Raw genomic sequence first — 25,414 nt, 5'->3', positions numbered from 1 at the left:
CTGCTGAAGGCGGTGGGTTTGTCCTAGCCTGCCCTCCATCCCCTGTCATAAGGCTTCAGTGTTGTGATCATGAAGGTTTCTTTATGAAGATGGTCAAGATACTTTTGTGCAGATGGTTGGGGAGAACTTTGGCCAGACTATAAGAACTACAGCGGCAATTATGTGTAGGTGGTCAACTCTTGAGTCAACAGGATGTTGGTTTGGTTTGGTTTGCAACAAAGCGAGTAGTTCAGCTGCACGTAGAGGAACATGGTCAGGTACTGAAGCCACATGGATGATACACTGAGATAATGCTCCGCTTGTGGTGTGTAGTGGAAATGTCGCAGCGTGCATTGTCTTTTGTTTGTTTCTTTCTCTTCCTCTGTTTCTCACCACTTGATTGGTTGCCATACATGTGGCAAGGGGGCATTTCCTGTTAAATTCTGATCATGTTCTCAATTGCCTTCAACACGCACAAACACACACACACACACACACACACACACACACACACACACACACACACACACACACACACACACACACACACACACACACACACACACACAAAAGCTATGTTTCCATCCAAATTCTGGCCGATAATTATATATATTAGATTTAATTAGATAATCGATAAATGGCAGATATTACAATGCTATACTATTTTGGCTAAAAAAATTAATAAAAAAAACATCTATAATCAGTTGTCATTTTAACTGATAAAAGTAAATTTAGGCTATAATGTACAGTATAACATTTTATATTAGTTTTTATCTCCTAAACAAGTTTACATTTATCGATTAAATGATTATTAGTGTCTTTTTAAACTTGAAATGAGCGTTAGAGGATTGCAAAGGTAATCTAAATGTAAAAATGGAAATGACCATGTACAATTAAAATCCAATATCGATATCGGTTGATCTTTAAATTGGTCGTCATTAAATGATTTTCTGATACATTGTGCAGTCCTAGTTTCATACTTTTCTGATGCAAATCTAGGAATTTATTGAGTAAACGTTTTTTTTATTTTTTTTTTTTATTGTAGTTTATGGACATAATTCATCCACCTCAAGTAAGCAGGTTTTATTTTATACTTTTTGAAATTGAAACCGTTTTTAAACTTGTTGTTTTCATCCAGCATTGCCATTTTTGATTCATTATATTTTTTTTGAAAATATTCCAAATATTCCATTTGCATACACATATGTGACCCACTCATTTACTGACAAAATATAGATACAACCACATTCTTTGTTTATAACCGAGTTATCTGGCTCTTTTATGATCCACAAGCAGGTAGTAAAATAGACCAAAGGTTTTCTCCAGTCTGTCTGTCTCTCTTCATGTCTGGCACATTAGTCTGCCTGTCTCTTTACAGCCCACCTCATCTCCTCATGTTAACACCCTGTCCCTAATGACATATTTGTCGTGGGGGTAGAGCTAATAGTGTCAGGTTTTTGCTGAAATTCACAAGCTGTGAAATTTCACTCCAGAAAGTGAAGATCAACTGAATCTCATCTTACATGATAGGCCTCAAAATTCCTTGCAGGGATGTCAGTTTACATAAATTCCCGTAATCGATCGTTGTTTAAATTAACGATCTATTAATCATTAACCAACCTCTTAAATCCGAAGCGAGGGCGCTACTAAGTCATCATGTTACTTAACCATTTGTTTAACCAACACAAAATAAGTGTAATTTTAAAGCTTAGAAAGCTTGGCTTTACAGTGAATATGACCATCACTTAATAGGTGCTTTTAAATTTGCTGACATATTTGCTCTATTTTCATAGCTCGAAAAAACACTGCTTTACAAGAATTTTATCTGTGAAATAAACATACTTAACAGATAGATTTGTATCATATATGATCTCAACTAGCAGAATACAACAAGCATATTTGTTTGAGAGACCAAACTATATCAAGTATTAGTATGAAAATTTGATGTAAACGCTATACACATCATGCCATGTATACACATTTTTTTGCACCACGTTTTTATTTGTAACTTTGTGAAACCATAGTAGATTGTAGGGGTGTAATAATACCCTCATGTCACGAATTGATACATATAACGATACTGAACTCACGATACGATATTATTGCGATAGTCCAAGACATTATGCTAAAACAGTGGTTCCCAACCTGTGATCCTCCGGGTGGGCTGCGAGATAACTTAAAATTAATTTGAATATGTTCATATAATTAATTAATTTTATTATTGATACGTTAAATAATAAAAGATAAATTATATAAATAAAAAATTAATTACAACAAAGAACCAACTTTTTCGTACGTATTCTGTGATTGTTTGGATTCGGAGCTGCCCAAGGCTTTAGTTTAGTAATTATGAATGGACCCGTATATGGACCATCCTTTGGCATCTCCCTGTGGTCTTGTTTGGTATGGGAGGTTGACCTTTGCTTATTTGTACTTATTGTACACTATAACTGAGCAGAGAAAGTACTTCTAAGTTGTAAAGAATGTCTGCACAGTATGTTTGCAAAAAAGAACAACACTGAATGTTCATATATCGGTATTAATATGTTGGTGGGCCTTGTAGTATTGATTCGGCGAGGAGGGGGGCCTTCGATTAAAAAAGGTTGGGAACCACTGTGCTAAAAGTTTAACAAAAAATGTACCATTGATTTAAAATGCTAAATTTGGTATTACATTTGGGGTGAAAATGAATAGGCTTGGACTTGGTGGTGGTAACCCAATGCACAGGACAGTGGTGACACCAGAATAAAAATATTCATGATTCTGAAGCTGAAAATATAGAATTATTTTAGACTTATATACTTGCACTCTGTCACTGACTAGATATATTTAAATAATGTAGGCCACTTTTTACTTGTAAAATAAGAAATTTGGCATTATCAGGATCCGCAAATATTCCCCCATTGCATTATTACACATTATATATATATATATATATATATATATATATATATATATATATATATATATATATATATATATATATATATATATATATATATATAGTAGTTTAATGTAGTACTGACACTAAAACTCTGTAAACTTGAATTTTTCTCACAGTAAATTTCATTTTGGGTGAACTATGCACAATATATATTGTCACTATCCACGATATATATTGTTGCATTTTTGTATTACGATATATTGTGACACAATATATTGTTACACCCCTAGTAGATTGCAGATCTTTAATTAGAGCAGGTGGTCTTGAATTAACCCAAACGCAACGTAAGAGAATGCGTAAAAAATGGAGTAACAAAGCATGCTGCTTGGCTAAAGCTATAGGATTTTCGGGATCTGAACGCATCGCGATCATGATTCAGTGTTTTCTGACAGCTGGTTGACCGGTCTTTATTTACCATGCGCCATAGAATAGGAGCGCACAGCTGAAACAGCGCTGGAAGTTCATCACTCATCCACCAGGATCTTATTACTTGTTGTGTATTGTTTGTACTTTTATTGTGATGTTTACACAAGCAAGTAGTTCTTATGTTCAGTAGAATCACTTGTTTGGAGGGTTTTTTGGACTCTTGGTTTATTATATTTTGAATTGCGATAAATGGCTAGCCATTTGCTATTGCATGTCTTGAAGACATTAGGTGTGAATGACTTGAAGTGGCGCTGCACAGCGAGTACAGCAAGAGCGAATAGAGAGAAGACAGCATAATAACGTACTTGCGCGCTTGCTACATTTTCCCTCTTGTATCTGCTGCACATGTTTTGCTCGTACCTCAAAACTACTCTCTAATGATGACCTTGCCTAATCAAACATCAATAAGTTTTATCGATTACATTTTTATTAACAAGTCATAGTTTTCACGTGATGTTAGTGTTGTCAAAATTACCCACCGCGATACCAAGTCGGTCGGCGCCGCCGCTCCCACCATGCGCATTACGCACTAAGTGCTGAGGGGGCACCAGAAGAAAACCCATCCCAACCCCCCACCCCCGCTCAGCTCTGCAAAGTCGCGGGCACCATCAAGTAATTATGCTTAGGGAACCAATACGGCCAGCAAAGGGACTGAAGTCAGTACTGAAATTTAAAAAATGTGACTCTTTGAGCATTGTTGAGCGGAATCGTAAACACCTCTGACTGGCCATTGTGCTCACACTGATCAAATATATCTGTGATTGGCTACAATGACCAGCACTTCAAAAACATGTTATAAATATACATCAATGATGCTTTTCACAGAGCGCTTGCACAGATACACACGGTAGTGTTTGAATGCAGGCGCCTATCAGCCTACCGGTCCGCTGGTCGACGCCTGCTTTTGCTTTCAAAACACTTTCAAACACTTCCTTGTGCTTTCAAACGCTCCTGTGCGTTGATCATTGTAGCCAATCACAGACACATCCAATGAGCGCGTGAGCACAATGGCCAGTCAAAAAAAGGTGTTTACGATTCCAGCTCAACAGCGCTAAAAGCGTCACATTTTTAACATTTCAGTACCGACTTGGTATCGTGGTTGGTACTTTTGACAACACTAAATGACGTCACACCATTATAGGAACGCCCACCTGGAGGGCAAAATAAGGCTTTCCTCCATTGCCTGCCAGTCATTTTTACCAGGTTTGTAGTAAGTTCTAATGAAGTAAGACAGTGATATTAAAAGGCCAAATTCAATATACACCTATTGATTATGCATACTTTGTACAGGCAAGAAAATGAACACAGAATATTGATACAACACAAGGTTTTCCGTTAAACGTTTTTTTTTCCATCAAAAACCGTTATAAAGAAAACACGTTGCGTTCGTATTCTTCGCTCATCTACTCGCCTGTATATAGTATGCATCATCAAAAAGATGTAAACTGAATTTGATCTTTTAATATCACTTTTTTAGTACATTAAGGCACTTTAAGGGTGGGTTGCACTAATAAGGATTCTTTAGCCTGGCGTCGACTCGTCTTTGCTACTCGATCAGCCCTTTAATTCTAACGGTATTTCTATGTAGTTAATCTGTGTTTAAAATTAAGTGGTGTAACACAACCCGATTTAAAATAAAACCCTGATCAACAAATCCTTGATTGGCATTAAACTTTGCTTAATTTAATCCTGGTGCAACCCACCCTAAGTTTTTTTTTTTTCACGTTAAGCGTTTTAAAAACGTCCCGCTGTTTTTAGTGATTAAAATACTTGCATCTTGTTCACATATTTTTAAAAAAAATGGACAGGCTTGTGCTCCAGTTCTATTTCACCCTCCAGGGCTCCACGACAGTCACGTGACTGAAAAATATGGATGAATCGATCATCAATTAAGCGTTAGCCTCCCTAATTTAAAGAATATTTTACACACAAATTACAAATTTGTCATCATTTACACACCCCAATGTCATTCCAGTCCTTTATTGTAGATAGTTATTCACTCTCTAGCTCTGAAAAGTTCATATAATATCTTCTGAAGCCCTACAATTAGTTTGTGAGAGGAACAGACTCATATTTAAGATGTTATTCACTGATAATCTTCCCGTCTGACACAGTGCTCAAACATTTTTGTTTGAAAGAAAGAAAATAATTTGAGCTCAGAACGGCATAAGGGTGAATAAATGATGATGATGATGTTCATTGTTTCGTGAACTATCCCTTTACAATTCACTTTAACATTTTGGGTGTGTGAGGAGTTTTACATGACCTCTGACCTCTTCCAGCGGTGGTGGGTCCTTCTCTAATATCACACATATCCTGCTCAGTCATGATGAGCTGTTTCGTGGTTCCTGTGAACTTTTTACCCCCCGCCACCAAGGATGCTACAGCCTTTTGTCCAAATGGTCTCGCTCTGAGTAAACCCACACATGGCAAACCCACTGCGAGAGACAAACAAGCTGTTTCTCAAATCCTGGACTAGTCACTGATGCTTAGGCTTGCAAATGTTTTTCCCTAGTTTAGATTTTGGTAATGATCCAGGGATGATTGAGTTAAAATGTTGGAGACTTTGACCTACTTTGTGAAATCAGACAATGCAAATCATGTATTTTGTTGCTCGTTTTAGCATATGGTTGGTCTAAGGTCAATCCCACATTTTTTCTATTGTAGGGTCACATTATTTCTGCTTGTAGGTTTAATGTAACATATTATTAAAACATACTTTGGTACTTATGCTTTTGAGCTGAAAGGTGAAGAGTTACAGAAAGAAAGCCTGAGACTTTTGCGCATGCACTTTAAAACTTTCATATGTGCATGGGAAAACTGAAAATATACTTTAATTTGAAAGTTGGACACAAAAGATTTCTGTTTCAAATAAATGTTGTTCTTTTGGGCTTTCTATTAATCAATGAATGCTAAAAAATGTTTCCACAAAAAACATGATTTATTAATGTTAACATTATTATTCAAAATGAATAAGAAGAAATGATTGTTGAGCAGCAAATCATCATTAGAAGGATTTCTGAAGGATTATGTGACACGGAAGACTGGAGTAAAGATTCAGCTTTAATTCAGGAATACATTACATTTTAAAACATATTAAAGTAGAAAACAGTTGTTTTAAATTATAATAATATTACTGTTTTACTGTATTTTTGATCAAATAAATGCAGCCTTGGTGAGCGTAAGAGACTTCTTGCCGACCCAATCCTTTTTGGTATAAATAATAATGAAAAGTTTACATGCTAACATGTCACCGTTTCTGATACATCTAGTTTTCCTGTTCACATACTAAAGTTTCTTGTGAAAGACATTAGACATATACATTAGACATTATTTTTCTGCAAATGTCACTATCAGGGAACCCTGTTTTGTCCCTTTGTTTGATCACGGCGGTTTCTTTAAGAAAAAAAGTGCAAAAGAACAAGAGGTGTATTGTGTGACCAAGCAGTTTATATGTCCTCTTCAAGATTGGCTAAATGAAACAGCGAGTGGTTGTTCATTTCTTTAGATTTTGAGATCTATTTTCTGCTGCTGCATGAGAAAGAGGGAGTGGACATTGGTGTTCGAAGAAGCGGCAGCACTGTGTATTTTAGCCAGACAGACTGCAGTACTTGGAAAAGAGAGAGACCTAAAATAGATAGCTCACACTTTTGTAGTCTAGAAGCCTGAGTGAATGCTAATCTAATGTCCACTCAGAAAAGCCAATGACAGATTCCCACAATTCATGCCATAATGGCTTTAATCTTGTTGACTTGTTTATGCCGCCACATAGCTGTGCGTTGATAGATGTACAGTATTTATCTTGGTAATCGTGTCAGTGTGTGACAGCGAGAACCAGGGGACTATTGTGTGTTTTCTGGGATTGCTAATAGTTCCGGTATGTTGTTAAAGTAGTTCTTTACAGTGCATAGGACACCTGCGTGTGTGTGTGTGTGTGTGTGTGTGTGTGTGTGTGTGTGTGTGTGTGTGTGAAAGTTGGGCTTTTCATATAGCATCATGCATGCCTGTGAGAATCAAAGGTATTAAAACCAATATGAAACCACATGTAAAAGTTCTCTGAGGCCTTTTATGTTGTTTTCCTGCTACACTTGAAACCCTTCTGTTTTTTTTTCTCTTTCTTCCGTCATGATTTGCATGAGATTCCCAGTCTTCCCATGATCCTGCAGAGGTCACACCTGGGTCAGAGGACTCGGGTTTGGTCTGTATATGTAAACGGCTGTGACAGAAAGTAGCATTACTTGCATCTCCAGGCCTTTACCTAATCTTTTCTCACCAAGCCATGTGGTTTCAGTGACGTGTGGGCTGCTAAGTATGAAACATTGCGCTTCAGTGTAGTTCAACTCAGTCCTCCGGTCAGCCCTGTTATTATGGACTGTGCAGAAAAAACTCAGGCTATGTTGGGCCTCTGTCCACTCCCAGAAAGAGAAGAGCAAACACGCACGCCTTCCCCTAATATCAACAGTCCACCTCGGGCTGATGCAGAACTGTGTACCTGTGGGACTGGCTGTTTTATTTTTAGTTTGTCCTTTTGAAATAGCTACGTTTGGGTTAGTTAGTAATATGGTTTATATTAGATTTTCTTTGTGTGTTTTTCAGTTTATTTCGATTGATTCAATTGCTAGTGTTTGATGTTATTGCTGTCTAGTGTCATTTAATGTTTAAAGCTGCAGTATTAAGTATGAAAGTTTTGGCTCTCAAGCGATTGAGGTGTTAAACTACAAGTTTCTTGTGGAAGAACATTGTTTTGGTGATTACGACTTCGGCTCAGCTCTTCTGTGTAGATAAATAGGATGGTTTGCGGGCTACTGGTGGACATGTGGTTATAGGTAGGGATTCACCGATAGGATTTTTTGAGGCCGATACCGATTTTAACAAACAATTATTGGCCGATACCGATATTTGTCACTTGCCCTCTTATTTGAATTTTTGTCATTAAAATAGATAGTGTTTTGTGAGTGTTTTAAATCAGCAAAGTAAAAAAAAAAACATACACACAGTAAATTCCCCGGTGTTGAATTAACACCGCTCTGTGTTCATATGGAAACAACCAGCAGGGTGTTAAAGTAACACTGAAGAAGTGTTAGAGTTAATAAGATACTTAAGTGATTAATTGAGTGATGATTGTTTGATTATTGAAGACACCTGATGATAATGATTAGAATCACTGAAGGAAAGAGAAACACAAGAACTACAACTGACTTCAGCCAGAGCTTAAGATGACATCAACTGAAGACATTAAATCTCTCTTTTTAACCAGATTTACTTTATTTCTGACCAGAAGTTCTTATTGAGAATTAACAGAGGTTTAGAGGTTGATGTTTTATTGAAAATAATTAATTTATTTGGCCAGTTTGACTCTTGGCTTTTGATGTCAGCTTGTGGTCTTTGTAACAGTGTTTATTTAAAAACACAATTTGTTGCAAAAGAAACCATAAACAAAGATGGTCATGTGCTATATCTTTTAACATCATAAAGGAGAATGATATTTGAAACGTAACAAATAAAATTTGCCAGTTGTTATTACTAGATTTTCACCAGCAATCATTTCTTGTCAGATATCAATAATTCTGAATTTTGTTATTTAAAGACATTACGCACACCCACACAAACATCAAGAATAAGCATATTAATCTCAATGATGGTGACATGCTTCATGCTGCAATGCATGCTGGGATATATAATCATCATAGTATAACACTCATGACTCCCAGCATGCATTGCAGCATGTCACCATTGTTGAGATTCATATGATGATTCTTGATGTCTGTGCGCGCAAAAAAAAAAAACAATTCTAGATTTAGGATGACTGATCTGTGGCAGGAAAGCATTTATGGTGATAATCTATTAACATATCACCATTTTACTCAAAGATTAGTTTAGTCATTATTTTCTTTATTTATGGTGATCACTATATCACCTGATAATTTAGGTTTATGGCTTCCTTTGCAACAAAGTATGTGTTCCAATTATCACTGTTCCAAAGACCACAAACTGACATAAAATGCCAAGTCAAACTGCCCAACTAAAAAACACAAACATTTTCCATAAAACATCAACCTCCAAACTATAAATAAAGTCAGTGTGGTTTTTAATAAGAGATGTAGTGTCTTTTCAGTTGATTTCATCTAAAGGCCTGTACACACCGGGACGAATATCGCACGCGCTTATCGCCAGCGTTTTTCGTGCCGTTTTTCGGCGCGTCTTGAGTGTTCACACCCAAGCGATTTTCACTGGCGCTGCGCCGAGTGAACGTGCACATTCAGTCGATGCGCTCCCGGTACACAAGATGGTGCTGCGGCACTTTAAGCCTCTGACACTCGCTTGTCACACAGAAGAAGAGAGACAGTATTTACGTGCTTGCCAAAACCATAGACATATTATGTATATGGACAAAACCATTCACACACTTTTTGCTAACTGGCAAGCAGCATTAGCAGTTCATCTTCTTCTTTGTCTACTTACTACTTCTTCGTCGTATCAATGTGTGCTCGGCAAGACCGATTTTGTGCTCGAGCGCCACCAAGTCGTGTTTTACTGTCACTTCAGCAGCTCCAGGCACGTGAACAAAAGCGCCGATCTCATTGGTCGGACAGTTTTTTACGCGCCGCGTCAAAATAAAAAAACGAACCCGAGGCGTTTTTTTAAAAATGACGCTTTTACGCCTGGCGTTTTGCGCGTCAGTGTGAACACTCACATTGGCGCCCATTGTTTAGTCCCGAGGCGTTAAACGTCGGCGATAAACGCGTGCGAAAATCGTCCCGGTGTGAACAGGCCTTAAAGGCCTGTACACACCGGGACGAATATCGCACGCGCTTATCGCCAGCGTTTTTCGTGACGTTTTTCGGCGCGTCTTGAGTGTTCACACCCAAGCGATTTCCACTGGCGTTGCGCCGAGTGAACGTGCACATTCAGTCGATGCGCTCCCGGTACACAAGATGGTGCTGCGGCACTTTAAGCTTCTGACACTCGCTTGTCACACAGAAGAAGAGGAGAGACAGTATTTACGTGCTTGCCAAAACCATAGACATATTATGTCTATGGCAAAACCATTCACACACTTTTTGCTAACTGGCAAGCAGCATTAGCAGCCTATCTTCTTCTTTGTCTACTTACTACTTCTTCGTCGTATCAGTGTGTGCTCGGCAAGACCGATTTTGTGCTTGAGCGCCACCAAGTCGTGTTTTACTGTCACTTCAGCAGCTCCAGGCATGTGAACAAAAGCGCGGATCTCATTGGTCGGACAGTTTTTTACGCGCCGCGTCAAAATAAAAAAACCAACCCGAGGCGTTTTTTTTTTAAATGACGCTTTTACGGCTGGCGTTTTACGCGTCGGTGTGCACACTCACATTGGCGCCCATTGTTTAGTCACGAGGCGTTAAACGTCGGCGATAAACGCGTGTGAAAATCGTCCCGGTGTGAACAGGCCTTAAGGCTGTGGCTGAAGTCAGTTGTAGTTCTTGTGTTTCTCTTTCCTTCAGTGATTCTGCTCATTATCATCAGGTGTCTTCAATAATCAAACGCACATCACTCAATTAATCACTTAAGTATCTTATTAACTCTAACAATGCTTCAGTGTTACTTTAACACCCTGCTGGTGGTTTCCATATGAACACCGAGCAGTGTAAATTCAACACCGGGGAATTTACTGTGCATTAACTTGTAGCCTACTAGCTAGTTTATTGCTGCATTATCAAATAATTTCTAATGAACATCAGTGTTTCCCCTACCATTGTTCAGGGGGGGCGCCCCGCCCTCCCAAAACGACCCCCGCCCCCCCTGAATGAATGACAAAAAATATTTGTCATTACGGTCGACAATAAGAATTGCCCGATGGTTCAGTGCCAGCGTGAAAGACACTCCCAGAGCTGCATCTTCACGGAAACTGATCATTTGCGCATTTTTAAGCCATGGCAATTTAAATATTCAAGCCAAGCGCTCATAGACGAGAAAGTGTCTCAGTTTGATACTCGCGAAGGGCAGCAACACAACACACACACACACACGCATCTCACAGCGCGCGAATATTCACACAAAATTATATCAAAATGCCTGTCTTGTTGAGTATCATCGTAAACATAGTCGGTTAGGTCTTTTAAATCAACGTAAACATGAAATTTGCCAGTCACCGCCAGCATTTATGGTCAAGTTTGTAAGTTTTAATTGTCCACAGAATATCTAAACATGCAATATATCAAAAGAAAGAACTGACCCACTGTTTTATTCCAGCTTCATATATTATTTTTTTAATCAACACTTGAATGTTACAAGTTTCATGAAAAAGCAACATTTTGAGCATAAAGCTGAAAAAAGCACGTTTTTGTAAAAGACTAACGTTACGTCTGAACGATGAACAAAACACAGATGCTGTAGATCGAGTCCATCAACACCCCAAAGCTTCACAGTCCTAGAACTCGTCCTGGGTTGACAGTTCATTCAATAACATTAGGCAGTTGTGATGTATATGCTGTTTAATGGTGATGATCGCGTTATTTTACATATGCATCTGCTTATGATATCGCACGTTGCTTCTTCGGCAGTGTTTTGATCAGGAGATTCTGTTCTCGTGCAGGAAATGCGCTACAGCGCCCCCTACCATATAACAGTGAAAACACGGAAAGCCGGAAAATATCGTCATTGGCTATACAAATATTGAGATAACAAAAGACAAAAAAAAAATCACTCACTGCTCTTGACTGAATAACTTTAAATAAGGATTAATCTGTATTTTTATGCAGTGACATATAATTTTATGCAGACTATGCAGTGATATTTTACATTTGATTACTATTTTTGTACCTGACAATCTAGTTTAGACCTACATGAAAATAACTGTTTATTTCATTTGTATATGTTTGTTCTGCTGTATTTATTTGTGCTTTTGCTCATAATTTGATTATTTGTTCTTATTTTATTACTGACGGTCTTTAACAATATAAAAAATATATGAGTTAGGATTTTAGTTTTTAGAGTCATAACCTTATTTATTAAGCTTATATGGCTCAAAAACAATACTAGGCCTATTTTATTTTATTTGTCTTTTTTTTGTGGTGGGGTCAGTGAAAATTCTGACAGGGCAAGTAAAAATTTGAACCCCTGAAAAAAATCCTTAGCATTGAGCCCTGAAATATATTCCCCCCCAAAAAAACAACAACAAAAAAAAAAAAAACACGGATTTGCGTGTAGTAACTTTAATGGTAAAAATGTAAAAATGCAATGGAGAAGGTGACGAACCTAAACGGGCAAAAATTAGGGGTTTTTTTTCTTAAAAGCAACAAAATCCAGAGCAAAAACTCAAGCTAAGCCAACCTCTGTTGTGTTGTAAATAGTTGTGTGATGTATAAAAAATGTTTGTTTATATTTATTTACCAAATTAATTAATTAATTTATTGTCTATGGCAACACCGAGTATCCGTAACACTCCAGCTCCACGACACTAGTAGTTTCGGGAGGCCCCCCCCCCCCAAAGCTGTAAACCTAGGGGAAACACTGAACATAGACTGGATCCATTTAACATTCAGCATAACATAAATACATAGATAAATCAGAACAAAGATACATTTGAAATACACTGTGCTTTTTAGGCAGGTTTAACAGTTTCCAGATACAGAAGTCAACAAATGTTAAATAATAGCGAAACGGTAAAATGCTCATGAGGTGACTAGAGATGAGGTTCATGCTTTCATGTCCTCATATATTTAGGCGGCAGTGGCTGAAAAACTGCAAGTTTCAGTGTGTGTGAGGTAAATTAAACCGTGCATCTGCGCTATTCACTCACACGGAGACACACAGAAACATGCAGGATTCCTATTTAAACAGTTTTTTTGCGGCTTAATATTCAAAGACACTAATATTCAAAGACACTAGTATATATTGCGATTTGATTTAAGTGTACTGACCTACGTTGAATTTATTCATCAAAAATGATGTGTTATGCAGTAAATTAAATTTTTAATGACTGGATTCCGTCTGCGTTTTCTGCATTGCGAAAATTAAATGAATTGTTGTTTGATTAACATTAAAACGCAACACAGCAGGAATATTACATTATAATCTTGGATTATGCAACAGACATTATACAGCTCCGTGCCTTCAAGCAGTTAATTAATACATTGTAAATTGATCAAAAATTGGCCGATAAATATCAGCGGCCAATACATCGGTGCATCTCTAGTTACAGGACATGATTTTTCAGAGCAAATATCACTAATAATAGTGTTTAGCCCCTTTCAAAAGAAAAGACAAAACCCCCAAATAATTGACAAATATCTGTAAATAATGTCTTTTGAAATGGTAACTGTCTTCCACAGTTTTTTGACTAACTCTCAACAATTAATTTTTTTTTACAGAAAACACACAAAAACAAATGACAGTCTGTCAGTCAGCTTTAATGAAAAATTAAATTTGAAACCTTTAATTTATTGCATTACAATTTTTTTTTTACTAATACAAATTAATTTGTGGCTATTTTTATTCTACTTAGTTTTAAGTCAAGAATTTATTTTAGTTTGGTTTCAGTTTTTCCAATTCTTTTTTGTGTACAGTTAACTTTGCGTTCACTTTGCCTTTTAGTTTCCATTGTATTTTTGTTAATGACAATTGGTTACTGGAAACTTGTCACATCACACCTGGTTAGGAGGAACCATGTAAACTTTACATAAAAAAAGAATACCTTGATGGTTAAGTTGCAATATGAACCAAACTAGCCAGAACTGTGCAGAATATAATATAAAAAGTACCAATACAATATTTTTGTACCAATTTTCTGTACACTAATTAAAAACTTTAAATTATTGTAGTCAAATGAGTCTGCTGCCTTTCATCCTCTGCCCACATCTTCACATCGGTTAGTGTGAATGTGGGTTCGAAGTGCACCCCACCCACAATGCTTTTTGAGATTTGTGCGCTCTGCAGAACAGCATTATTGATAAGCAAAGAGTGCATTGTTACCAAAGTAGCACACAATGTTCTAGAGGAGTTGCTATTGGTTACTGACCGCAGGAACCGTTCTATTCTGGGTGGCTGCTTTAAGAATGTTACCTGCTCCGACCAACTTCCAGCAGGCCAGAACATGTGTGATTCTGTCACCGATTGGAGACACAAGCAAGCTACAGCATACATACCCATTACCCGTCCTGCCTGGTCATTCCTTTCATTCCATGGTTTGTCTGAGCACGACCACAGACATTCTTTAATGTGCCTTTCTCTTTTTTTGGGGCATATTTTAATCGTGGACATGCATGCGTGCACAATCAAACAATATCAGTTGTAGGCTGATCAGACGCACTCGTGAATTGGCTCAAATGAATTCGGGTTTGCTGCCATGTGATGTTTTTCTCCCAGGTGCTACGAAGAAGGGGGGCCAATTTAGAAAGTCTTTTATCATAATCCTCGATTGAATCATGCATAAACGCATCTCTGACACAACTGAATGTTTTTATGCCAAAATTTCTTTTATATGATTTTGCCCCTCAGGCTAATCAAAGGCTTGCTGTGATTGGTGGCTTTGCTGATGTGTCATGTGATTTTGTGTGAACATGCTAATATACGTTTGCATGCACTTTATAGGAAAAGTGACACACAAAAGAGTGTTTTCCGATGGAGTATGTGGTAAGCGTCCCCAAACACACCTGCACGTACGTATCCTGAGGCATGGAGGCTGGTCATACATTACTGTAAAACTTGACCTGACACATTTCGGCCACTTCTGAGTTCGTACGTTTACCTTACGTTTACACACACAATAGCATTGCCGTATGCTATTACTCAGTCGGAGACGCAACCGACAGGAATTACACCCATTATAATTGGTATGAGGTTTTGTCATCGAACATTTAGGTGAAATTACATTCATTTGTTGGGTGTAGCTTGATTAGGTCAAGGTCAATTTATTTATATAGCACATTTAAAAACACCTAGTGTATGCCAAAGTGCTGTACATCTACACACACACATAAAAATAAATTCAGCATAAAAAAATTCTCACCCAATAAAGCACACAAAGATACATTTCATTCAAAAGCCAAGGAATACAGATAAGTCTTCAGGTGGGATTTAAAAGCGCAGATCTAATGTTCTGAGGTATGCTATTCCATAGTTTAGGACCGGCTACAGAAAAAGCCCGATTCCCCCTTAAATTTCAAGCGAGAACGAGGTATATGCAGGAAAAGTTTGTCAGAAGATCTGCGAGAAGTTCTGACAAGTATGATGGGGCTAGGCCATTTAACGCTTGCACAAATGATAAAACCTTAAAATGGATCCTATGCTGCACCGGTAACCAATGAAGGGATGCTTTCTCTCCTCTTAGTACCAGTCAGCAGCCTCGCGGCAGCGTTCTGGACCAATTGCAAGGGATTCAGTGATGATTGATTGAGACCCATATAAAGCGCATTGCAGTAATCAAGCATGAGTAGCTATCTCCAAATCCTTAAAAGAGAGCATAGATTTTAGTTTGGCTATTTGCCTTAGTTGAAATAGATATTAACTAATTACAAGCCTTGTGCTGAATAATGCTGCACTTTTGCTGTCTACCATAGTGTCAGTTATTGTATTAAGAGTTAAAATAGACGTTGGTTATTTTAGTCTGTTCTTTGCAGTTACATGGCAACAAAAGTTAGTTTAACAGTTTTAGTACAGTGAGCCAGGTCAGGAGAGAACATCTAGTGCCGTCTATGAATATCTTTTACTGCATTCCGCACATGCACGCGCACTATGCTTTATACACAACATTATGTTTCTGCAGGGAGTTGAAAATGTAGGTCATTAGATTTACCATAATGCCTGGCTCTGCATTGCTCTGTGTTAGCTCACTTCCTGTTCTTCCGTTCTGAGATGCTCCAAAATGTGTGGGTCTCTATGAGGGGAAACGCCTTCATGATGTCATTAATGAGAATCATCAGCCTCTATGCCAAGGGATACACTCCCAACATGCACCAGGTGACGGGATGGGTGTCTGGATCCTCACTTTCTCACGAGTGCCTATTCTTTTCCTACTTATTCTTTCTGAGGTGTGGATTTGCTTTTTCTTTTCATCTGAATGCGTTCGAGATCTCTTGGGCAATGGCACTAGAATTGTAAATTAAAGTGGGAGTTTGTTCTTCAAGCTTGAATTTATTATATTTCTTACCTGCTCTTGGTTCCTCTTGGGTTCGTCATAGATTTTCTTGTTCTTTTTTTTTTGGAAGCTTGGACTATGAATCAAAAATCTTGATATTGCACATTGTGTTTATTGTGGTTCTTGTTTATCTCTTAAATTTAAAATGTGCAGCTCTCACAGGGCTCAACAATAAGATTTGAACAAGACGTTTTTATATAAACTTTATTTTTCGTGAATATTTGGTAAGAGCATTTTACATAGAGATTTTTAATTATTAGCTTTTTTGCTATGCTGATGGCATATAGTGCAAAACATGATTTGATTGTAATTTTCAACCATTTATTATCACATATTCACTAGGGGAAATTCTGGCCAAAATTGATTGGATGTATTATCATATTATGGCTTATAACCGATAAAAGTCTTGTATTTTGCCTCATTTTTTTCATTTAGGCATCACAACAAAAATGTATTTTTATTTAGAAAACTGCTAAATATTTCTTTTTATATTTGTTAGTAAATAAATGCATTTAAAGTCTCATTTATTGTATAATGGCAAGGTTAACTAAATTACCTTTTAAAGGCGTAGTTCACCCAAAAATGAAAGTTCTGTCATCATTTACTCACCCTCACGTCATTCCAAACCCATAAGACTTTCGTTCATCTACGGAACACAAATGAACATCTTAATGAAATGTGAGAGCTTTCTGTCCCTCCATTGACAGTCTACGCCACAGCCAGTTTGACACTTCAAAAAATTCATAAAGAGATCGTAAAAGGAATCCATATGAATTGAGCAGTTTAGTCCAAATTTTCTGAAGAGACACGATCGCTTTTATATGATGGCTTTTATTCACATATAAACATTCATCAACGCACACATCAGTTATAGTAAACGGAAACTCAAGCATGTTTGCTTGAACCAATGAGGTTCATTATTGTGTGTTACGCAGCATGTTTGAGCTTCCGCAAGAACCAATGAGGTTTGTTCTTGCATGTCAAGCAAGTTCGGTTGGCCTTCTGTTTGCTGATCAGTGTTTATACGTGAATAAAAGCCTAAATTCAATCTGTTCATCATATAAAGCATTTGAGTCTCTTAGAACATTTGAACTAAATGGCTCGATTCATATGGATTAGTTTTAGAATCTCTTTTATAAACTTTTGAAGTGTCAAAGTGGAGTTGCGTGGACTGGCAATGGAGTAACCGAAATCTCTCAGATTTCTTTGAAAAGATCTTCCTTTGTGTTCCGAAGATGAACTAAAGTCTTGCGGGTTTGGAAAGAGATGAGGGTGAGTACTTGATGAGTTTTTTTTCTTCTTCAATTTTGGGTGAACTACTCCTTTAAAATATCGACCAATACCTATAAAGAAATAATTTGTAATATTGGCTGATAACTGATATAGTATCAATATATTGTACATCCCTAACTTTCACCAATAATTGTTGCAATTTACAAACCCTTATCTATCTTAGACATCTAAATAACTTGACCTTGGTGACCTATTTATGTCAGCACAAGAGCAGTTTCTGAAGCATAAATAATGCACATCACCAATAAACATATTGGCTCCAATAAAGTTATTGGCAGTGTATTGGCTCGAGAGGGCAAGTGACAGTTCTGTCCTGGCAGTTAGCCTGAAACACTTTCATCATCCTTATTTTTGAGCCCTTCTATGTTTGTTTGTCTGTCGTCTTAAAATGTAAAAGTGTGTAATTTGAATCTGTCTTTTTGTGATCATGTTTGATTTGCCTGTTGTCTGCATTAATTCATTTCTTGTGATTGTCTAGCTGTGTCTCTTTCCTATATGTGTGTTTTGCATACTCTCTCTTTCTCTTTCTCTCTCTCCCTCCCCCTCTGCCTGTCTGCTCTGAGTGTGTGTGCTCGCCAGACATGCCCATGCCCTGGAGCCAAGGACCATGATGCAATCGTGTTTAAGCTCGAATATTCGCTCCCTCCAGACGTTTCTGACGGACATTTCAGCACAGAGAAGTGACAGGGAAGAAGCAGCAGGAAAAAAATGAATCGATGCACCTTTGCAGCATTCGCAGTCCCCTGTGTCCTTAGAAAGCAAGAATGCGAGCAGAGTGCACTCTGGGATTTGTAGTTCAGCTGACTCTTCCCTATAACCCTGACTTCAGGTCACTCGACTGAATGACTGAATGAGTCACTGACTGAATGAATAACAAAGTAATCCTCTAGTTATTTACACACATCGATTAGACCCTTATTACAGGGTTGGTCTGAACGTGTAAACGAGTGTGCTTAGATAACCTTGAGGATGCACCATATGACCTGCATTTTGTTTTTGCATTGGTTTATTGATATGGTTGAGGTTGGTTCAGCCAAAAATGAAAATCCTGTCATCATTTATTCATTCCAGATGAGTTTTGAAAAATGTTGCAGTGTTTTTTCACACAATGAAAGTCAATGGGGTCCAATGTTGGTTTGTTTTGGACCCCATTGACTTTCATTGTATGGACAAAAACAATTCTTCAGAATATCTTCTTTTGTTTTCCACAGAAAAAATATAGTCCTACAAGTTTGGAACGACATGAGGGTGAGTAAATAATGACAGAATTTTCATTTTTGAATGATAAATCCTGTTAAAGTGTCAGGAAGATGGGGAAATGTAGGAATTGTGTGGAAGAAGTAGCCTCCAACTCGCTTGCTCTTAAGTTACCATGGGAGGAGCGTTGAGGACAGACTTCATGCTACTCATCCGCTTTTCCCCTCCATCCGTGGATGCGCTTACTCTCTCTCCCTCTCCCCATCATAATTGTGTGCATTAGAGAGAGAGGTGCTCGGCTGCTTGTGCATGCACGCACACTCTCATAAATGCATAAATGACTGATGCTGCAAGGGGAGAGAGAGAGAGAGAGAGAGAGATAGAGAGGGAGGAAGAGGGAGAGGGAGAGGGAGAGGAGGGGGGGGGGGCAGGAGTGCAAAGGGAATCAGCGCTAGCATCAGTGAGGGAGAGAGAGAGCGCGCGAGAGAGAGAGCGATAGACCAGACAGGGAGGAGAGGAGAATAGAGGACAGTCGGCTGCATCGCTCCTCACACACAGACGGAGGTGGAGAGAGGAGAGGATGAGAGACTGGGGGAAGGAGAGGACAAAAGAAGACCACTGTGCCATTCATCACGCCGTTCCACAGAAGTGAGGCTGGACGAGACTCGTGCTGAACCAGGGAACCGGCGTGACTTTGTGATTTTGAAGAGAACCGAAGAAACGGATAAGAGAAAAGAGCGTGTTTTTGTCTTTCAGGGAGGGGACTGAGCCAGAAAGCGAGTGAGGGAGAAAGAGGAGAAGGAGGAGGATTGTCTGCCACTGTTTAAATATTAACGTGATTATGATTTGAACATGGAGGTCGTTCGGTTTCACCTAAAATGTGACTCTCTCACTCTCTTTTTTTAATTCAAGCACTTGGGGAATAAAATAATACTTTTTCTTTCTGCAACAACTACACAGTGAGCTCACAAAAAAAACTCTTTAAAGCTCCTTAAATTCTTTCACTTTGACTTTTTTGGATGGCAGCTTACAAACTCTTATATTTCTAATGTACATAGTGCTGTCTATTAATGAACCAGTGTTTTTGGTGTTACTTAAGAGTTATGCAGACACAAAATCAGGTTTTTTTATTCAAAACATTTAGATGTCTTTATTTGTAGTGTATAAAAAGGTGCTTTTGAATATATAGATAGATATTTCCTAGATTTCAGGATGACTTTTTAGTGTTTGCTAGTATTGCTGTCTTTAGCCCGGAAGCGTGCACGAGTCTGTTAAGTGTGTGTGTACTCTTGAGCAATATTTGATTTCCTCATTGGACTGGTGCCACAACTGCGCTCCGTGCATGTTCGGATGCGTGTCTGGTTCATTCTGCGTTCTGGTGTCAACACCAATCACCATTGAGGTGCTGGTGGCTGCAGCAGCTGAACTTTCCCATCCTGTGCCAGTGCTCGCTGCAGAACATTGATTCTCGCTGGCTCTGAGCTCTCGTGTTTGGACGGGGAGAGAGCCGACAGGTTTTGTGTTGGCGAAACTTGTTGGCTTTTGTTCAGGTTCTGTCATGACTCTGTCTCGCGCGGTTTTTCCTCCGTCTGTTACCATGGCAACAGTTTCATTGGCATGTTAAGTTTTCACGCTTTGTCTTTTGTAACTTCAGTGCAAGTGTGTTGCAGTGTCCCAAGTTACGCTTTAAACTGGACTTTAAGTTCAATCTCGCCAGTTTTAGGAAAGAGTCGTGCCTTCAGACCTTATGAGGGTTCAAGGTGCTTTCTCTGAAACTTTTTATTCATTCAGTTGATCTCTAAATCGGAGTTGCTATATCCAACATTGGCTTTTTCCACTGACCATTTATATAATTGAAAATGGTGTAGTTAAACTCAGGTTTTTCCATCTGTGCTGGAGCTCAACTGCACTAATTCAACATCCGATTTACCTTTATAATTAATGTGATCCAAAATGGCTAGTCTTAATCTTTTAAAGACACAGAAGCTAGTTTGCTACACCTATGATTGACAGTAGTCTCTCTATGTGGCTGGTTTACTTGCCTTTGGTTTTACTTCAGTCAAACAGGAACCTCTCAACCTTTAGATACAGTTCAGCCAGTGTTGATTTGGCGACTAGTTAACTCATGTTTACTGGATTCTGAAACAACTTGTCATATCAAAACAGGGATTTTGCCATATTCCTAATCGACAGGTGCTACACCCAAGCTAGGTTACCATTGTGTGTTAAACCGTTTCTGCTATTATTTAAAAGTTGTTGTTTAAAAAATATAAATAGTCAGCTTCTTGATTTCTACTTCTCTGTACAGGTTCTCCTAAACACTGTGCTACTTCTGTGCCATGTTGTGTTGATGTCAATAAAGTTCATGACACGATGAGCAAGTGCACAATTGTTAAAAAAACGTGCAACGCTGTTTGGATACAGTGAGCTCTGCAGTGCTAAAATACTGATTCTGTGCCATGTCGTTGTGATACAGTTTACGAACTTGCAGCGCAGGTCTCGGGTCCGAGCGGTTCTCTTTACAGGTGCTCTATGATAAATCTCACTGCAACAAAAGCCCAATGTCACCGTTAATATGATGCTTTGTAGATGCAGTGCGGTGCAGCACACATAAATCCCCCAGGTCCCTCTGGTCTTGTTGTATTCCAGCTGAGATAATAGGACGGCCTCGTTGTCTTTGACTGCCAGTCACATCTGTTGGAACAACTTGAAATGTCTCTTGCCTCTATCTGAGGCAAGACACACTCTCCTTTTGCAGCCCTGAGGCTTCTTTGCGGTCACACACTGGTGCTAAAAAAAACAACAATCAAAAACACCTGAACGGACAAAATAAGCCACGACAATGGAAGCTCAAATTGTTTTTGTGGTTGCACATGTAAAATGTATGCGGTGAAAACCATTGTAAATGGAACAAGACTGAATTTGGCTCAAGTCGTCTGGACTTGGCTAGAAACTGGTGTTCATAACAACAGTAGAAACTGTTAATGGTCTATAAATGCTTATCATTTGTGAGGTTTAGAGAACAAACCCTGGTTTGTTAGCTCAGAACTGTTGGAGGTTGCAAGACTGTTCCCTCTCTATCAGAGGTTTTTAATGTGCTTTACACTGGGGAAGTGCATTGGTGCGGTTAAATTCAGTGTTTGACTTTGCTAAGTGACATTTAGAGGGTAGGTTTTCACTCAGGAAACAGATCTATAAAGAGCTGCTCCATCCAACACTGTTTGCCTGATTTTGAGGTGTCATTTAGGCTAATGAGCGACTGATTGATTTTCCAGTTAGCATCTAATGAGCATATCTCTGGAGGCGGTTCTTCAGATTTGGCCAATCGGGTCTCATTATCATCAACCTGACAGTGCTGGAACGTGCTTGTTTTAGGAACGTCATAGTTCCCTTGCAGCTGGATTGTCACACTTTAACTTCTTCACAGATCACACCAAACAATCAGTGGTTCTCTAAATGGTGCTCGAACCCATGTTGTCTTCTATACAGCCATATTTACCTTTGACTTAACTGTTTCAGGGCTTTCCGAGTCTAGGTTGTCCTTTTCTAAATCATATTTCTACAAACTGTTGTTTATCAGGGTTAATTATCTGTGTATAATATAAAATGTGTTTGTCGATTCAGTGAATTATTAACATTAATTTTAGATTGCAAAGAGGCTCAGGTGTTTTTTTTTAAGGCAAAAAGGAGTAGTAGGACAGCCTGGAGAACGGGAAAGAAGACGAGGGAGGGGGCGTGGGGGAGCGAGAGATTATCTGGAAGAAGAGAGCGAGTGTGTTGGAGAGGGAGAGAGAGCTGGAGAGGCAGAAGCTGGAGGAGGAGAGGAGGAACACTGTGGAATACACGGTGTGGAGGCTGAGGGAGGGATTCCAGGAGAGGAAGGAGAGAGAGGAGGATAGACTCAAAGAGACGAGCGCAGAGGGCGCAAAAGCAGAGCAGCCTGAGGTGATCTGGAAAAAACGAGAGGAAGAGGAGGAGAAAGATAGGGATAGAGCTCAGCTTGGCGACAGATGTCCCAAAATCATCTGGAGGAGGAGGGAAAGGGAGTGACGGGAAAAGATGGGTATGTTTCAGCGCTAAGCGCTCTTAGATGTGTGACAGGAAGTGAGGTGGCAGATTTAGACTTGCGGCATAAGTAAATCTGCGTGTACTCAGACTTCATGTAATCTAGGTGCTAGATAGCGCACATCAGGGGTCTTCAAACTTTTATTGAATGGAATTAAGTGTTGAATTTAAGCCTGGCCTATAATAACATGTATAGTATCAATAATATATTTATATACTTTATTATTATTGAAACCCATAAAAATCAACCTGTATGGTTCTTTGCAATTTTACTTAATGCATTTTAAAGTTGAAAGAAAAATGAAACCTTTAACTGCGCTTTAGCTTAATATTGTATGAATAATTGCATTTCGGATTGTTTCAATCTAAAATAGGATTGTTTCAAATCACGCTGTAATTAGCGGACATCCTAGGGGTCACAGACCCGCTGTTGAAGATCCCTGGTGTACATCTTTTTAACACCTGAACTAAATTAAGTCTTTAAACCAAACGATGAGGATTATGTTGATCGGCGCCGGTCTAATCGTCACTGAGCGAAGCAGTTTGAATCATCATTAAATGATCCACATTCGCTGGATCAGTACTTTAGCATTTTCCATCCATCTCTTCCCGCTCTCTTCCTCTCTCACTCTATCGATCCGTCTGTCTGACGGAAGCCTCCTCTCTCAAAGTCTCAGCTGCAGCTAATAGGCTTTTTATGGGACTCTGTCAGACAAGAGCTTGTAGAGTGGAGCCCAGCACATGCAAAGACAATGAACACGCACATAAACAATTGCATGCATATAAAACACATCAGAACTCTTTCACACGTCTTTTGAAAAAAGCACTTTTATAAATATACCAATAACTTCATGACAATCATACTATATTTAGTGATTCATAGTGTCCTAAGAAGCTCTATGCAGACTTGAGATCTGATGCAAAACCTTCTACACGCTGTGTATGACAACAGCAGAAAACTGTTACTTTTTTGGCATCTGTCTTTTCATCTCTTTTCACATCTTGTTTTTGATACTTTCCGGACAAAATAGTCAGCACACTGTTATCTCGCTGCCGCGATGATGAAGGAATCAGTGGATGCAGAGAAAAGGTGGACTATAAAAGACAAGAGAAGACAAGTTATCGATTGCGATAGAGCAACGTAGAAAGACATTTAAGGACATTTAGTGGAGACTCAGACGGCTGAGACATCATGGAGCTCGTCCCCAAGACCAAATACACGCCCTTCAGGAGTGACTCCTTCAGCTCAACAGATGAGACTGTGTCCAATCCCTCCCTCCCTTCTTCTGCTCCTCTCACTCCTCTCACGCCTCCTGGCATCCCTCCTTCTCTCTCCTCGTCCTCCCTCACCCCCATCCTCCCTCCTTCGTCTCCACGGCAGGCTGAAAACAGCCCCACCACCCTCTGCTCCTTCTTCCCCAAGATGGGAGCCCTGCGGCTGGGTGTGTCTTCCACTCTGCTCCCAGGCCTGAAGGCCTCCAGCAGGCCGGCGAGCATGCCAGGCGGTCAGGGAGGTTTGGGGGAATCTCCGGAAGACACTAGGACCTCTGCCGCAAGCTCTTCTCTTCCTCCTCCTCTTCCTCTCCTTTCTCTAACAGCCCCATCTCCTCCTCCTCGTCCTCCACAGGATATGAACCGGCTGGGCGTGGCCTCGCGGAGGGCCCGTGTTGAAGGGGGCCAGCTCGGCGGAGATGAGTGGACACGGCACGGCTCCTTTGTCAACAAACCCACCCGAGGTTGGCTGCACTCGGACAATGTGGTCAGCACCAGTGGGGTCTCTTACTCTGTCCGGGTAAGATGCATGTATGGGTCTGTCCGTCCAGTTATCTGTCCTCTACCCATCCCTGGTTTCTTTTCTGGTTGGGTTTCCCTTTTTTTCCCTCTTTCCATTTGATTTTAATTAGTGGTGCCTATACTTGAATAAACTCCTGACCTATAATAAACTTTGCCGCATAATTCATAACACACTGTTTGTGCTACGCACACAATATTTACCTTAAATTCAACTTGAGGAGAGGTGTAGTGTCACAAGCGGTTGATAATAAAACAGACAAAGAAATTTTGTTGACTTACACTGAAGAGACCCGAGCCATATCTGATGTACAGTATATCATAAGCTACAATCACAAAGCAAGTGCTCAATTCTGGTTTATTACACGCTGTCATATGCAAGTAAACATGGAGGCAGGCTACCGAAATCAGTTTGAGGCGATTTCAGACACTACCCAGAACACCCTAGTATCATGGCGGTGAGATTTATATAGGCAATCAGTATATTATATTATATTTTCTTAAGGAAATGTAAAAATCTCATATTGTTATACTATTACTATTGTACTGTTAAAATTATTAATAATGTAATTTGGACAAAAGTTGGTTAACAGCTTGGAGTTCTGTTG

At 39.1% G+C, this 25,414-nt stretch overlaps 1 protein-coding gene across 3 annotated transcripts in view; it reads left to right on the top strand.

Moving 5' to 3' along the window:
- Window positions 1-25,414, top strand: part of shc1 (SHC (Src homology 2 domain containing) transforming protein 1) — a 47,553-nt gene that overhangs the window by 2,559 nt on the left and 19,580 nt on the right. The window contains exons 2-3 of one of the 3 annotated variants that reach the window (XM_079837903.1): window positions 14,915-14,956; window positions 24,643-24,807. In XM_079837903.1, coding sequence (XP_079694029.1) covers window positions 14,945-14,956; window positions 24,643-24,807 — 177 coding nt within the window. In that variant the 5' untranslated portion in view covers window positions 14,915-14,944. Of the gene's footprint in view, window positions 1-14,914; window positions 14,957-24,076; window positions 24,808-25,414 lie in introns of those variants that run through there. The other 2 variants (XM_079837904.1, XM_079837902.1) reach the window with 2 other exon arrangements.

Source organism: Gobio gobio, assembly GCF_949357685.1.
Source record: "Gobio gobio genome assembly, chromosome: 15".
NCBI lineage: Eukaryota > Metazoa > Chordata > Actinopteri > Cypriniformes > Gobionidae > Gobio > Gobio gobio.
This window is presented reverse-complemented; position numbering and strand designations above follow the sequence as displayed.